This window comes from Serinus canaria, chromosome 1A, assembly GCF_022539315.1.
Source record: "Serinus canaria isolate serCan28SL12 chromosome 1A, serCan2020, whole genome shotgun sequence".
NCBI lineage: Eukaryota > Metazoa > Chordata > Aves > Passeriformes > Fringillidae > Serinus > Serinus canaria.
In genome coordinates this window covers 49,477,543-49,492,517 of record NC_066314.1, presented here as the reverse complement: position 1 = coordinate 49,492,517, position 14,975 = coordinate 49,477,543, and the positions used below count along the sequence as shown (strand labels likewise).

The 14,975-nt window shown below is 45.3% G+C and overlaps 1 protein-coding gene across 5 annotated transcripts in view; it reads right to left on the bottom strand.

Annotated features, from left to right (window-relative positions):
* Window positions 1–642: 642 nt before the first annotated feature.
* The window catches only part of TMEM184B (transmembrane protein 184B), a 30,837-nt gene continuing 16,504 nt past the window's right edge, over window positions 643–14,975 (bottom strand). For 4 of the 5 annotated variants that reach the window (XM_030237713.2, XM_050970098.1, XM_030237716.2 and 1 more), the window contains 7 exons: window positions 12,325–12,415; window positions 11,706–11,781; window positions 8,472–8,563; window positions 8,013–8,182; window positions 5,876–6,070; window positions 4,977–5,000; window positions 643–3,943 (listed from right to left, as the gene is read on the bottom strand). In XM_030237713.2, the coding sequence (XP_030093573.1) occupies window positions 3,702–3,943; window positions 4,977–5,000; window positions 5,876–6,070; window positions 8,013–8,182; window positions 8,472–8,563; window positions 11,706–11,781; window positions 12,325–12,415 (890 nt within the window). In that variant the 3' untranslated portion in view covers window positions 643–3,701. The remainder of the gene's footprint in view (window positions 3,944–4,976; window positions 5,001–5,875; window positions 6,071–8,012; window positions 8,183–8,471; window positions 8,564–11,705; window positions 11,782–12,324; window positions 12,416–14,975) is intronic. The other variant, XM_030237714.2, reaches the window with a different exon arrangement.

Sequence of the window (14,975 nt, the reverse complement as noted above, 5' to 3'; positions counted from 1 at the left end):
AGGTGCAGGGCATCTGTGCCCAAAACCTTCCCTGCTGAGTGACCTTATCACCTTACCTGTGAACAGCAAGGAAGAAAGCAGTGAGCTACCCACAGATGGCACAAGAAGGGGAAGAAGGGTGGAAGGCACCTTACTGGAAAATGAAGCCAGACCTCCTCCCTGTGTGGAAAAGCCACCCTTCCTCAGAGCTGAGCTGGGAGTGGTGAGCATGTTCCAAATTCCCAGGTGGGCCAGGTCCCCAGCAGGCTGCAGCACTCGGGAGGGTTTGGGGGGTTTGACATTCCCATTCCCTCTGCCACTGCAAATGGTACAAGCCCCAAACACTGCTCATGGAAGAAAATCCCAAAGCCATTGTTTGCTGGGGCCCCCTCCCTCCCCCATCAATGTTTCTCAGTGAGCACCTAAGGGAGAATTCATCTCTACTCCAGGTTTTTGACTCATGGTTTCAATCCTGCCTTGGGCCAGCAGTGGTGTCTCAGCCCAGGGTGCTGGAGTGACGCTTCTCCATCAGCTCCTACACCGACACCTAAAGCTTTCCTTCTGAGAAGAGGACAAGAGATCCTGACCACCAAGCTTCAGTCTCTGCAAGGAGGAAAAACTCAGAAATATCACACAGACAGCACCACACAGAGGCAGCTTAAGTACAATCTATATTATCTCTATATTTTTTATTTGTCATCATATTTGCTCATTTCTGTGGAGTATAACGTCACAAAGACCAAAATAGAGAGCGGCTTGTCGCTGAGCTCACATCAGTTAAACACAATAGGTACAAAACTAGGTGACTCTGTCTTATTTATCATACTTTTTTTTCAGTCATTTATATACAAAGAACTACTCTATATGGAAAAATAATAAACAAATCCCGTGGGTATGTTACATGGTAAACAAAAAAGGAAGGAAGGAAGGGAAGCGGAAGCAGGTGAGGGAGAGCAGCTCCAAGGGTCTACTCCTGGAACTGGCACATTTCCTGGGTCCTGGGCTACCATGAGCAGACCAACGAGACCATGGATGCCTTGGCCTTCTTGGTCTCAAGCTCTGGATCTCATATTTGTTCCTCCAACACAAAGTGGCTTCAGAGCCAGGGCTTGCTCTGGCATTTGCCGGTCATGAGGAAGAGCAGGAAGCTCAGTACTGGATGATTTTATGTGGTGTTAAAAAACATATATATATAAAATTATAAAGTAGGGCAGCTGGCTTGTTGGGTACTAGCTCAACAGGCTCCTCTGAAGGCAGCTGGTGCAAGAGAGTTATACTTGAAACCATTACACAGGATGCTTTGAGAATATCCAGATCCTCTCCATAGTGCATATATATAGACACATATATATGTATACAGGAGACATTTCAAATTAAGTTCTAGGACATGCTTCTCTAAGCCTGGACCACCTTCATGCTCAGTGGGGCAATCACACAGATTTCAGCCAGCCAAATGCAACAAAGACTGGGGGCAGTCACTAAGTGATACTGGGACATCATCAAGACCTGCAAATGCAAAGAAAGGGGATGATGGGAACATGTCCTGTGCCCCACTTTCCTAAAAGAGAGAGGAACATCAGAATCTCACATTAAAGGAATATTGATCAAAGCCATAGATAACAGAAGTAAAGTCTGTTCAACCTTCAGCCCTGATTTCCAGGTGCCTTATGCATGAGGAAGTTTTATACCGAGCCCACACAAAGCCTGTCAGAGTGTGTTTGCATGTCTAATTAAGCAGTCACAAATTTATGAAAATTAGTAACCAACAGCATGGCATTGCAGGATGTGTGTGAATGGGGAAATCCAGTAGCAAAGAAACTGCTGGATCCACTGACCTTGCCTCCAGCTCCCTCAACAGTTCTGTTGATCTCACCAGCTTCACCATCCCCCAGAAACAACAGTACAGGAGGAGGCACTATCCTTAAGCTTGTCCCTGTCTCATCCTCACAGCAGGGAGCAAACCTGCCTCTCTTCAAGCCCTTCTGCCCAGCTTGGGCAGAGGTGCTGAATAAATGAGGTGCTCTTCACTCACTGCTGCTTCTGAGACACTCAATGAACAAGCAGATGGATTAGGAAACAAATAGAAAGGTAAACTCCAGGCAGCAAACCAGACTCCAGTTCTCCTAGCAGGACAGCAAGGAGCAATCCAGAATCACACAGGTCTGCTCTCGGCAGGGGAGGTGTAAAGCAGGAGAGGAATGGAGAAACTACAGCTGAACACAGCAGCTTGCTCCAATCCCTCAATTTTGCTTCCTGCTTGCAGGTAGGAGCATCTGAGCTGTAGCACTTGAGTGTGCTGCTTACTTTTCTCCCAGATAATTTTAAGCAAGCAAGAGGCATTTTCTGGTCCCTGGATAGATCTACAGAGGGATCACTTTTGTTTTGGCTCCGCTAAGTACTCATGGGTTCATCCAAAACCCAACAGAAGCAAGGGGAAGCTTCTCCCACTTCCATGGATGCTGCTTCCACCCTTGATAGCACTGCAGGTGCAGCAGAGCCTGTGAAATGTGCAGCAGCAGCAGCAGCAGCAGCAGCAATTGCTGCCTGAGAGAATAAAAGAGACAAATTTGACCAGTCAGGTCATGTCAGGTTTCAAGTCTGCTCCAGTCTGAACCCAGAACAGCTACAGAGATAAAAAACAAAGGGGTGTGCAACATTCCTTCCTGAATATTCCAGCCTAAGGGTGAAACTTGTGTAGCTCAGGGGAAGTCAGTGATAATGGGCATGGGGAGAGCCACCTGTGAGAGACCAGGACCTGCTCTGGCACCTACCTCTAACAGGGGCAGATGTGATGCTGGGGGACAGGAAACAAGAAGAAAAACTGGTTTTATGTTTACATATCTTCCCTTCCCCAAGAGGGATGAAGGGGCCAGAGCTCTACAAACTTCCACCATCTATCATAGCCAGTCCTCAGTCTTGTTAGCAGGAGAAAGATGCTCCAGGGAGGCTTCCTGCCACAGGAACGCAGGGAGATGGGAAGCTTGGACACCTGGTGATTAAAAAACTCCACCCTTGTGAAAATATAATTCCATCCCCACTGAGCTTTAACAAGCTTTTATAGCAACTTGGGACGCAGGGAGCCAAGGAACACGCAGAAAGCCCTGTCCTTTTCCCCTTCACTCCCTCAAGTGACTCCAGGACTCATAACCAGGTGCTCAGAAGGGTGGGGACAGATGTTCCTTACTTAGCACTCAGGGCAATGGCTATTTAGAAAGACCAGTCTCTGGTCTGGTCCTCAGGAATACTTATGGCTGCATCCCCATCCTATTTCCCAAGGATCACAGAAATGTTAGTACCAGCGAGCTGGGGAGAAAACTGTGCCTACATCAACCATTCAGGAAAAGAAATAGAAAGCAGTCAGGTTGTCCTGTTAGAAAAAAAACCCAAAAACATTTTTGGCTACAACTCTCGGCTCCAGTCAGTCACACTCCACACCAAGCTGAGGGGGTGTGGGAAGCCAGAGCCCCAAACCCTGGAGCTTTGCTTGAATCATTCAATTTGATTGCTGCCATAAGGAATGGGCTCGAGCAATGGAGTCCTGGCCATTCTGCCACCTCCGCACTGCTCATTGTGTCCGTACCCACAAAAGCTAATGGGAAGTGCCCACTTCTGCAATCTTTACTCTCTAGGAAGCGATATGACTTGTGTGTTTCTGCATTAATAAATTAAAAAAAAAAAAAAAAAAAAAGGAAAATGACAGCCTGTGCTGGCAGTTTGCCCTCCTAGAATTCATCATCAGAGCTCAGCAAGAGGGTCTTCTCGTTGTCACGGGCACCGGAGCAGCTGTGGGAGCGCGAGATCACGTGGCTGCCATTGCGCCAGGGGGGACCGTGCTCCAGTGTCGACTGCTGGGTGTACTGCTGGTAGGCTGGAGAGAAGTTGTGGATCGCATCTTGGACAATGTCATGGGGATTCATGGTCTCCTTGAGGCTGCTGGAGATACTCTTCATGGGAGCACAGCGACCTGTTTGGATAAGACAGGAAGGGACAAGTAAAGAACACTGCTGCCTTCCCCACACCCCTTAATATGAAGGTAAGGAAAACAGGGAACATGCAGTCGTAGATCCCGCAAAAGGTGAGTTACAGACTTCCTTAAGCAGCTGCTGAGGAAATGCCACACAAGTAGTGTGTTGAGTTTTACCAGTGGTGCTCCTAAACCCAGACACTGTGAGTCAAGTGAATCCACCACAGCACCAAATGGGGGACATACCATGAGAACGAGACATACAGTGACAACCTCCACTACACACTATTGGTGCTGGCCCGGGTGTGCAATGAACACAGTCAGGTAGGGAGGTGCTCCTCTAAACACTTTCAGAAGACAAAAACTAAGTAAATTCTAAAAATATAGGAGAAATGGCATTTGCCATTCCACTCACTGCAAATTAAGACTGCTAGGTGGTATCAAAGTGCCCATGGGAAAGAGATCATAGAAGTAAAAAGCAGTGCAAAGTAAGGAAAAGAGGGAAATAGGCAGTACTAGAGGCAGAACTACCCCGTGTGTCATGATGATACCATGAAGAAAGCAGCAGATGGAGAATGTACCACCCAAGTGCTAAGCACATAGGGAAGCGGTGTCTCCTAGGAGCTGCCATGTCTCATGGCTTCTAGGTTCCATTTCCAGTGTGGGCTTCTGGCTCTGCTCAGATCTGGGGATGAGCTCCCTAGAGAACCAAAGTCTGCTGATCATCTGTGGCAATTATAAAAGTGAAGGGAGGCTGGGGTGAGAGCAGGTCCTTTGAGAGCCTGTGCAACTCTTCGGAGAGAGATTCCCAGAGCTCTGACACAAATGCTCTAAATCTATGCACTAATGCCCACATAGCTGTTTTACTACTTATAATCCAGACAACCCTAAAGCAGCTGTGTGAGGCAGTGGAGTCACAGACTTGCAAGGAAAGGGGAATCAGGAGCAGGGCAGGTTGTAGGCAGGCTGGGAATCAGGAGAGAACAGTATCCCAGCTAAAAAGCAACAAAAACACAAAGCATGCTGTACCTACCGTATGGCCCATATGATGGAACAGCTGCATCAGGGACCAGTGGCCAAAGCAAGGGAGAGATAAAAGGAAGAGGAGAGAAAGACAGAGACAGAGGAAATAACAAGAACTGAACAAGGCCCGCCACAGAAACATTCCCCACTGTACTGACCTGTAGTTTACCCTTTAATCACCCATAGATCTCATCTCCCACCACTGCAACCACTGTTCTTCCAAAACCTCTGGGACTGGCTGGGATGGAGGGGTCACCTACACTGACACTGCCCAAGGGCTGCTGTGTTCCAGCATCTTGGCACAGATCTCCCCCAGAAGGAAGGAAGCCCTTTATTTGGAAAACACTGCACAGACTAGGCACAAACCCCCCTTTTCCCAGAGATAACATCCATCTTCCCCTTTCCCAAGATAAGAATTTTCCTTATAGCAGCCCAGCCCTCACAAAGTCATTACAGGAAGATCCTCCTCCTCCGTGACAAACATGTTGCTAAAGTACAGCCTCATCTTCCCAAGCCAGATTCAAAACAGAGCCTGTTTGAGGCCCTGTCCCTCCTGCCTTCAGTCTGTTACACAATCTGGAGCAATAGAGTTCCCCTTTGGGGAGACAGGAAGAAGGACAAACCCATTCTGCCGAAACAATGCAACATCTTACAGCCCTCAGGTCTGCAACAAGTTGTCGTGGGTGGCATACTGGGGAACTGAAAAGGGAACAGTGCAATTGAGGCAAGGTTTCTGCCCTGAAGAACTGTTGCACAATAAATCTGTTCAGACACCACACAGGAGGGGATGTGGTGTTTTCCAAGCTATCAGGTTGGGAGCCATATCAGTGTGCTGGATGCCTGAGGGACCAGTCTCCACCCAGTCTCACTACCAAAGAGACAAACCATATGCACTGGCATGCTTCCTACCTTGGGCATCAATCCTCTTGTCCACATACACCTTGTATGTGAAGGCGTGGCGCAGGGCAATGGCTGCAAAGAACATCTCCACACAAATGATGAAGTCTTGGTAGCCAGCAGCTACTGTGCCTTCACCCACAGACACATTAGCAGAGTGGATTTTGGGGATGGCACCACACTTTTCCAAGATGGCCAACAGCATCCCTAAACAAAGTAATAAGTTCATGTAAATGTGTAGAAAACATGGTCTCACAGTAACTGCAAAGAATGGAAATAGCTGTTTGTGCTGTATGTCCTAGACACAAGACCACTCACCACAGGAGCTACAGAGGGGGCTACAAATGCACACTTATGGTCACTTGTACAACAGAGAAAGGAAGAATAAAATAAGACAAATACATTTAGGCAAAGAATGTTTAAAAACTGATCCTCTTCTATCCTCAACTGACACATAAACTGTGGAACTAACTGCTGTAGGACTTGATTAAGTCCAAAAGGGTAAGAGGAGTCAGATATTTCTGTAAGCAATCCTGTGATCTCAGTGTTGTCCCAAAATAGGTTCTTTCACACAGTGTGCAAGAGGCCAATCCACACAAAGAGTCAAGGTACTTGGCTTATTTACAGTTCTGCACAGAAAGGGGTGCTGGCTGGCAAATCCACAAAGCCAGCATGATGACTACCAAAGCTTTTTGCTATTTATACATTTTACCCAACAAAGCCACTAATGTTCCTTGGCTAAAAATTACCTAATTCTCTTTTTAATTAGTATTCTGTCTTCTATTGGTTAATGGACCTCTCCCTGCTCATGCTAATTAGTCTGCATGCTCAGTCTCTCTCTCCTTTCCAGTCGGTGGTTTCTTGGGTCAGTGGCCATGATCTCCCCTTGCCAGAATTACCTTTTACTCTGTTGGAGCTGATTCAGCACAGTTGCTGAGCTGTCTTTATTAGTTTCTTTCTTACCTTGGGGGCTTTGCCAAGTGTCTTTGTGGCTTTTAAGTTCTGCATTCTGTGTCTACTATCTGTGGCACATCCCTCTTCCCAAGCTTTGTTAACCTCCCCGAAGGTCACTGAAAAACGTTGATCCCTAAACCTTAACAAGGCAGTTCTACTGCCAAGTAATTTGTCTTTCTAACATCTGGACATCACTTGGAGCTTGTTTGTTAGCTCCTGTTTCACAGATTAAACCTCTTGTTGATTAGACTTGAAAGCATACAAAGATCAAACACCAAAGAACATCCTTTCTTAAGAAAATTTTGACATATTCCACATTTTGCAACATCACCACTTGCACTCGCTAGAACAAAAACTGAAGTAACAGAACTTTTCATTGAAGCATATTAGTGGTTTTGACACACCTCTGTAAGAAAGAGGTTTATCCCTGTCCACAGCTTAGTGACTGAAGAATTTCCGAGAGGACAAAGTGTGTGACCAGAGGACTCAAGATGATAAACCAGACAGCTTATTAGTTTGTCTGTAAACAGGGAGGATGGGCTATACTCCAACAGCCTGAATTCCACCTAAGTTCCTACTCAATTAGTCTTTGAAGTGCAACTCAGTAAACCTAAGTAGGGCATTGAACAGGGAAATGCTTAGAGCCAATTAGTCAGAAGCACTAAGCTTAGGTGGAATTTCAACTTTCTGACTGTGCCTCTGCTCCATGTGTATGAATTCTGAGTGTCCTTCTCCCAGCAGTGGTTCTGTGGCAGTACACACTGCATCCAGCCAGCTTGCTCCTTCACATACAACACAGACATACCATTAAGATTTTATTTTTAGAGCACCAAAAAAAGCACTAAAACTTTTTAGATGTGTCACTTTAATCAATAAAATGGCAGCATGCAGATAAAATGCTGGCAGCTTGTGCTTTATGACTGTTTCAGGAATGCAGAGAACTCTTCAACCTATCAGCTGATTTTGCCAAATACAGGTGCACACACACACACAGGGATAATAAGGATTCAGGAGCATATATACAAAAATTAAATCTGTGCAAAACAGCTTTCCCAGAGAAAAGCAATGACTATAAACCAAATGGAATACAGGAAGACATTTTGTCTATTAATCAACATCTGCTCTATCAACTCTTGTGCCTGAGCCCCTGCAGAGAGCTCTTTATGCCTACCAAGGGAAGGGAAAAGCAGCTCACCTTGCCAGAAGGACAGGAAGATGACAGACTTCACCATGAAGAACTTGAGGACTGGGCTATAGGGACTGAGCAGCTCACGTGTGGCGAAGTAGAAAAGGAAGAGGGCATACAGTGCCAGGCTGACAGAGATGTTGTAGATGATCGTCACATAGAGGTAGCCACTGGTTACACTGAAAAGAGAAGATACATATGAATGTCTGAAACTTCAGCATGTTTTCCCCTCACCAATGTCAATGGAAAGTTTGAAGAGTCCATTTCCTTCCTGCCTCCCTATCCCATTTCCACCCCCAAACCAAGGTAGAAGAAACATGAAGCTAAAAGAGGGCTACCTTTGCCTTCTTTTCTCATGCATGTCAACCCATGTACTCCCATCTTTTCCCAGCACACACACACAGACAATAAGCAAAGCCAGGCAGAGAAAGGGCAGCCAATTCCTGCATGTTTAAATAATAAACTTACTCAAAGTCACCATCCTGGTACTTGCCGAAGGCCTGAAGGATGACTGTGCTGATGGCCATGAGGGGCTTCACCACACAGAACTGCAGGGTAGCCTACAGGAATGAGAGGGGAGGAATGAGAAGGCAGGTGGTGCAAGAGGACAAGCTGCCAAAAGCATCACAATGGAGTGTGCACTTGGACCACTCTGCAAGGCAACACAATAAATACAGCTTCAACAAGATGTCTGACTCTGCCACTTGCTAACTGATTGTGCTTGAGGACTGCAGCACCCAAGAGGAGATGAAGAAGTTTCAGAAGATGTACATGTGCTATCTACTTGTCCAGAATAGGAAGAAAAACCTCTCTGTAGGGTTGTTCCTAGAAGCTGTCAGCCCCACTCTTCCAGAGCTGCTTTTGACAGGCTGTGCTGCAGCACATTTATGCACTGTAACAGTATGAAAAGCAAAAAATCTCACACTGTGCTATGGCACAGACACAGCAAGTTTAATAGAGACATACTGGGGAAGGAAAGCAAACTCCAGTCCATAGCTGCCACAAAGTTAGGCAAGAAAGTCCCCTGGATCAGAGGGAAACCCCGCCGTTTGAGAAGGAACTTTTTACAACTGCCACAATATTCAGGCGTTTTGTAAACACAGCAATGTGTGTTGCCACACACAAGTTAAGAGCTATTCTGTTGTCATCCATATGACCTTTACTGAATCTCCCCAAAGATTCTGTGGCACTTGGGACCAGCTCTATCCATTCTGCCTGTATAAACTACTGCTCCTAGTGGAACTGAGTGTTCTCTCAAAGCCACAACATTCATCAACTTTCTGCAGATGTTGAACTTCAAAGTCCTAAAAAAAGGAAAGACTTATGGCCCTAAAAATGTCTCCCTGAAGAGATGTGACCTGTGTCTCCCTGAAGGAGGCTAGGAGAGCCTGGGTAGATGCTGACCTGTGTGCATGTGGGGAGGGCTATGTATGGAAAGAAGGTAAAACCAAACAGTAATAATTGCTTTGGATACGATGCAATTTGTTAGTGGTCATAAGACTTCAAGGAGATTAAAAACCCCAGCACATGCCAGTTAGTGAGTCACTTTAAATATGTGAACTAGAAAAGGTCAAGCTAATTGGTAAACAACTCCATCCTCTGAGCTTCCCCTCCTTCTGATCTGGGGACATTTTAACCATTTCCCTGCAATCCAAACCACCATGTACTATTTTTAGGTGCTTCCCTAGAAGATGCTATAGCATATGGGAGGCACATGGATGGTGTGTGACCCATGTGTGAGGGTCACCAGACAGAGGCCCAGCAAAGAATCTTGGTCAAGACATCTTTAAGGAAACAAGCTGTTTGTATTTCACACCACAGACGCCAGCACACCACCACACTGCTGGAGGTCCACAGGCAACACAGGCAGACTGACTGACCCAAAACAGGCAGCTGCCTGAGAAAAACTGCGGGGGGACAGTGTGAAGGTGGTAAGAAAAAAATTTATAACACACAGCTTCCTTCAGCATGAAAGGGACCAGAAAGAGCAGAAAATGGGCAGGTGGTGATGGGAGGCAAAAGAAGTGCTGGAGGTACTGAGAACATGGCTATAAAGGGCAAGGTGTTCCTTTCAGCACATTCCTCTCACTGATCATCACCATGGTGGATACTGCACAGGTCAGCACTGACATTTGTTCTGTTGCCCTTTCACACCAGCCTTCCCAGGAACCTACCTTGAAAGGTCTTCCCCAAAAATCCTGAAAGTCTAGAAGCACCAGAAAGTGAACCTTGGCATCAACAATTTCTCACCAAGACAATATCTAAATTCAAGCCAAGAAGGATGGAAGTACTTAAGCATCTCTTTGCAATACACCTCCCTCACAGCCTCCACAGCAGACTTAGCAGTTAGCAAAAGGCAGGCATGAGTAGAAAAATTGCTGTCACATACCAGCAAAAGGAAAGCAAAATATCTACCAAAGACAGTTACCAAAAGAGCCGGGATTTGTGGAGGCCAGCAGAAAAAACACACCTTCCCCATACCCCAAGGTGTGCTTCTAGTCTTCACTGTCATGAACAAACTTTCTAAACACAGACATGTGCAACCCAGGTAGTGACTGCAAGAGGCTGTGGGACATGAGAAGCAAGAAGTCTAAGGGAAACTATTTCACCAGGATTCATTCACTTTCATGGGTGTTACATCTGTTTACCATATATTTAAAAGGTAAAAATTAACATTAGGAGCAATAAGAATAGGTAATGCAGTGAATCAACCAAAGGGTGTCCAGATGAAACACATGAGGAACAGCTGAAGTAACATACTGGGTTCAGACTAGAAAAGAAATTATGGGGCAAGAAAACAGAAAAGCTGTAAGGACAAAATATGGGGCAGGGACAAAGAGAACACATACGCAAAAGAAGTGGTCCTTTGAAAATGGCCACTTGTGCAGCACAGCTTAACACTGGATATTACCATGAGGCTGCGCTGTACTTTTGATGTTCCTGCATATTGCTAAAACACAGAAGATGGGCCATGATGCTCAGGAGAAGCCAGCGCAGATATCTAGACCTGTGACTGAAATTACAATGACATGAGCCCTTTCGAAGAACCAGACCTGCTTCACACTGCCTCCACAGAAACCTCCTGTGTTCATTTCAGCAAGTGAGCAAAGCCTTGAAATTCACCTGCTGTTTCATGACAGCCAGAGGTGACTGACCTGCAATGAGCAGACAAGGGCTGTATAGAGGTGTAGGCCTCCCCCATTCACCCGCCCTCGACATACCCAGTTCAGCACAGACAGACACACATGGTGAGCAATACTTGGTTACTCCTACAAACCAATGTGTCATGCTTAACCTCCACCCCTCCTCAGCTCCAAATCACAACAGCAGCACTGCGAATTCAGGAGGCTGTTACACAACTGTGGGGTGTCTGCGACACAACACAGACATCAATTTCTTGGAGTTGGGACCTCTGTAATCCAGAAATGAAAAGTTTCTTCCTAGGATTAACATCAGTTCCAGGAGATAACTTGTGTCTTAAACTACGGCCTTCCTGATGTGGGGTTGAGTAGAAAATCATTCTTAACATATTTAAATAATTCTTAACACCAAACCAACCCTGAAACACATCCTCTTCTCAGCAGTCTGCAGGCCTCTCAAAATGCTATTAGAGCTCCGACCAAAAATCTCAGAAATTCAGCAGCAAAAGGCACCATTGCCACCCCCACACACTTAATTTCTGCAGAATGTCCCAGCCCATACCTGTTTGCAGAATCTCAGGAATCCAATTGAATATGTCTTTCCCCACAGGCAGCAAGTCCCATACACACAGCTGGACCTGAAAGAACCAACACAAGATGACAGAGTTCACAAGCAAGATTTGGGCAAGAGTGCAAGATTCCTACCCTCTTTATCCACCTCTCTGTAGCCAAGTTGCAGGTGTCATTTCTCCAACAATGACTGCAGTTACCCATAGAGGCCATACCCTCTTCTAGAGATCCGTCTAAAACAACATCATGACTATACACTGCAACTTTTTTTTTCCTGTCACCAAATAGCATGGGGAGAAATATAGATCCTAGAGGAGACACACACAATCAACTGAAGACAGAAAAGATTTAAAGGAAGAGAAGGGTGTAGGAAAATAAACAAAGGAATAGGCAGGTGTCCAGAAAAACTGTGAATCAGTCCAGCTTGCCTAAGAGGATGTGATCAGCCTGATCTGTCTCAGAGGAAGGTACTGGTAAATCATCATCATCCATGCTGGCCAGTTCCAGCAGACATTTGCCACCTGACACAGTTTTTCAGGACAGGGATAGAGAAATAGTAGATGGGCACAGAAGGAGGACAGCGTCATGCTGTAAGCACAATAAATACTCACTCAATTGGTTTCCCTCTGATCTCAGACATGATGGAGCTTTCCCCTCCCAAGTACTCATAGCAGAGGCTGAGAAAGTTGTATATTACAAAGGCTGCAAAGACATCAATCACAGTAAAATGACAACCAACTTCAAAACAGGTGCAAGGACCAAAAGCACAGACAACAGACCAAACATTAGCAGGGACTGCTTATGCAGCACCTTTCTCTTCAAAGCACTCCAGATTTTCACTGCATTTATCATCCTACCTCAGCACTCACAAAACTATCTGAATGGGAGTTTGGCCAAAGTCCCAGGCCAGTTCCATGACTCATGCCAAAAGGGTCACAGAATCATTTAAAACAGAATCATTTAAAACTCTGTTTTATTTGGCATTTGTAAGATGCCATTCTTTACAGGGTTCCTGTGCATTATACCAAGACATTATACTGGTACTAAATAATCTGGAAAAGGTATCTCTGATCCATCAGCCATATGTTATCTCCTGTATTTAACCTTTTAGCTGATGAACACAGTTTGTCTCTGCCAGATAACCAGGCTATAGACATAAGAGTTGGAGAAACAGAGAGTTTATAACAGTCAGTGAAACTCTGTTTTCATGTCTTGTGAGGACTTTTGCAAAACAGGCTCTGTGCTTCATTTTCTCAAAAAGATGAAATTTCTTGTGTGCTGAATAAAATTCTCCTTAGGACACCTCTTTTCTGCCTTCCTCAGAAACCTGTTACAGATGACAAACAGATCGACCACTAACACTCTGCCCCATTTCGGTTCCCCATAACTACAGATATATCTCCTTCTCATGGGATCCAAACTCACTTAAATGTGCATGAAGTGAGCCTATACACATCCTGTCTGCCACTCTCTTGACTTGTTAAAATTGCTGTTGGACTCTTGAAGTTGTGAGATTTTTTTAGGGCAAGGACTGTACTACTGCATTTGACACAGACAGCCTTGGGGCAAAATGACAGACCAGATGACCCTTCTTGCAACATTATATTCTATGGTCACCGGCGTCTGGACATTCCCTGGAATGACAACACCCAAATCCTGGGGTTTGCCCCAAATAACTGGGATAGAAATAGCAGTCTCAAGGAACTCTAAAATAAGAACAGAAACTTAATAATGTACAACACTGAGAAGCTGATCTCCCCAAGCAGCCAGTTATTAGACCCGAGGTCAATTTTTCCACATGAATGATCTTCCAAAGTCAGACAAATTCTTCTATAAGCATCTAAACTATGCCCTGGCTAAGAGATACTCCACGGTCCCCAAAACACTTACACAGTCTCAAAAACTGTACTTATGACTTGTAGATGTGTCTAACTGGCAAGACTGCTGTGGCACATAAAAGCCAGTGGTATATATGCCTATGTATGTAATTGGGATATTGTTATTCTATCTGTAATCCTTATTATTGAACGAAGTTCACACAGTAATAATTTTGCCAAAGCTTTAATTAGGACAGAAAATACCAACCACGAAAAAAATTATTTAAATAACTGTGGCAACCCCTTTTGCCTTCAATTTTCCTGCAACTTAGCTGACAGCACCCAGAGGAAGAAGAGCTAAGCTTTTCCTATTGTCCTCCAGTGACCCCTGCCCTCTGATGTGGCCATTACAATACCAGCTGCCCATTCCCCAGGCACTAGGGAAAAGATGACATCAGAGGAAGAAAACAAAGCAAAGCAAAACAAGAGGGAGAAATATCTGCCCATTCATCCCCAAAAGAAGTGCTAACTAGCAAAGCTCATCACACCAGCAAATAACTCTTTTCCCATTCCCATCCACATCCATCAGATGGTATTCATGATATCAACATAAAAAAAAACCCATACAAACCCTACTTGTGTCAGTGTTTCTGACACCCTGGTTGGTATAGAAGCAGTGACATGAAAGAGTAAAACCAGAACAGGCTCCTCCTAACACACACTACAAAATATAGTCCATAAATAGCTTAAGACAGCTTTCAAAATTTACTAGTAGGGTCTTCTTCCTCCATTCCTTAATAGCCCACTTTGCAATGTAAAACCTTTCTAAAATAGAAAGGTGGATGGCAAGAGACAAAAAGGCTATTTTGAGCAATCCCCAGAAAAAGTGAGGGAGAGAACCTGCTTTCCCCAAAGGGGTCTTCACCTCCACTTGTAGTTTTCTCACATAGGCCAACATGCCGAGGTGAAGCCTGGAGCACCGGCAGCCTCCTGAGCAGATGCTCAAATGCTTGCAAACTCCCAGGGCAAGAGATGCAGAGGGACAGTGGCTGTTGTTAGGAGAGCAGCAGGCTTCCTGCTAGACCCATACACATGCACAGGGCAGGGGAAAGAAAAAAACCCAGCCCCCAAACAATGATTGCATCATGTGTGTGCATTTGCCATCTGCTGCTGCATCTAGAGCATTGCTGGGGACATGAAGGAAGGCCTGCTGGTCTCTTCAGCTGATTAACTTGTTCACATGGCCAGGGGCAACTCTATGCAATGCAGATCTCACCAAAACAACTGCACCAATGATTTAGGATTTAATGAGGTTATGGTGATAAACTGTCCTCAAAAAGACACTGCTAGAGTGCAGTATCTCCTGCTGAATAGGTAGAGGCTTCTTACAGGATGAGACTACGAGGGAAGTTACAATAGCATTTACAGGAAAGAAACCATTTCCC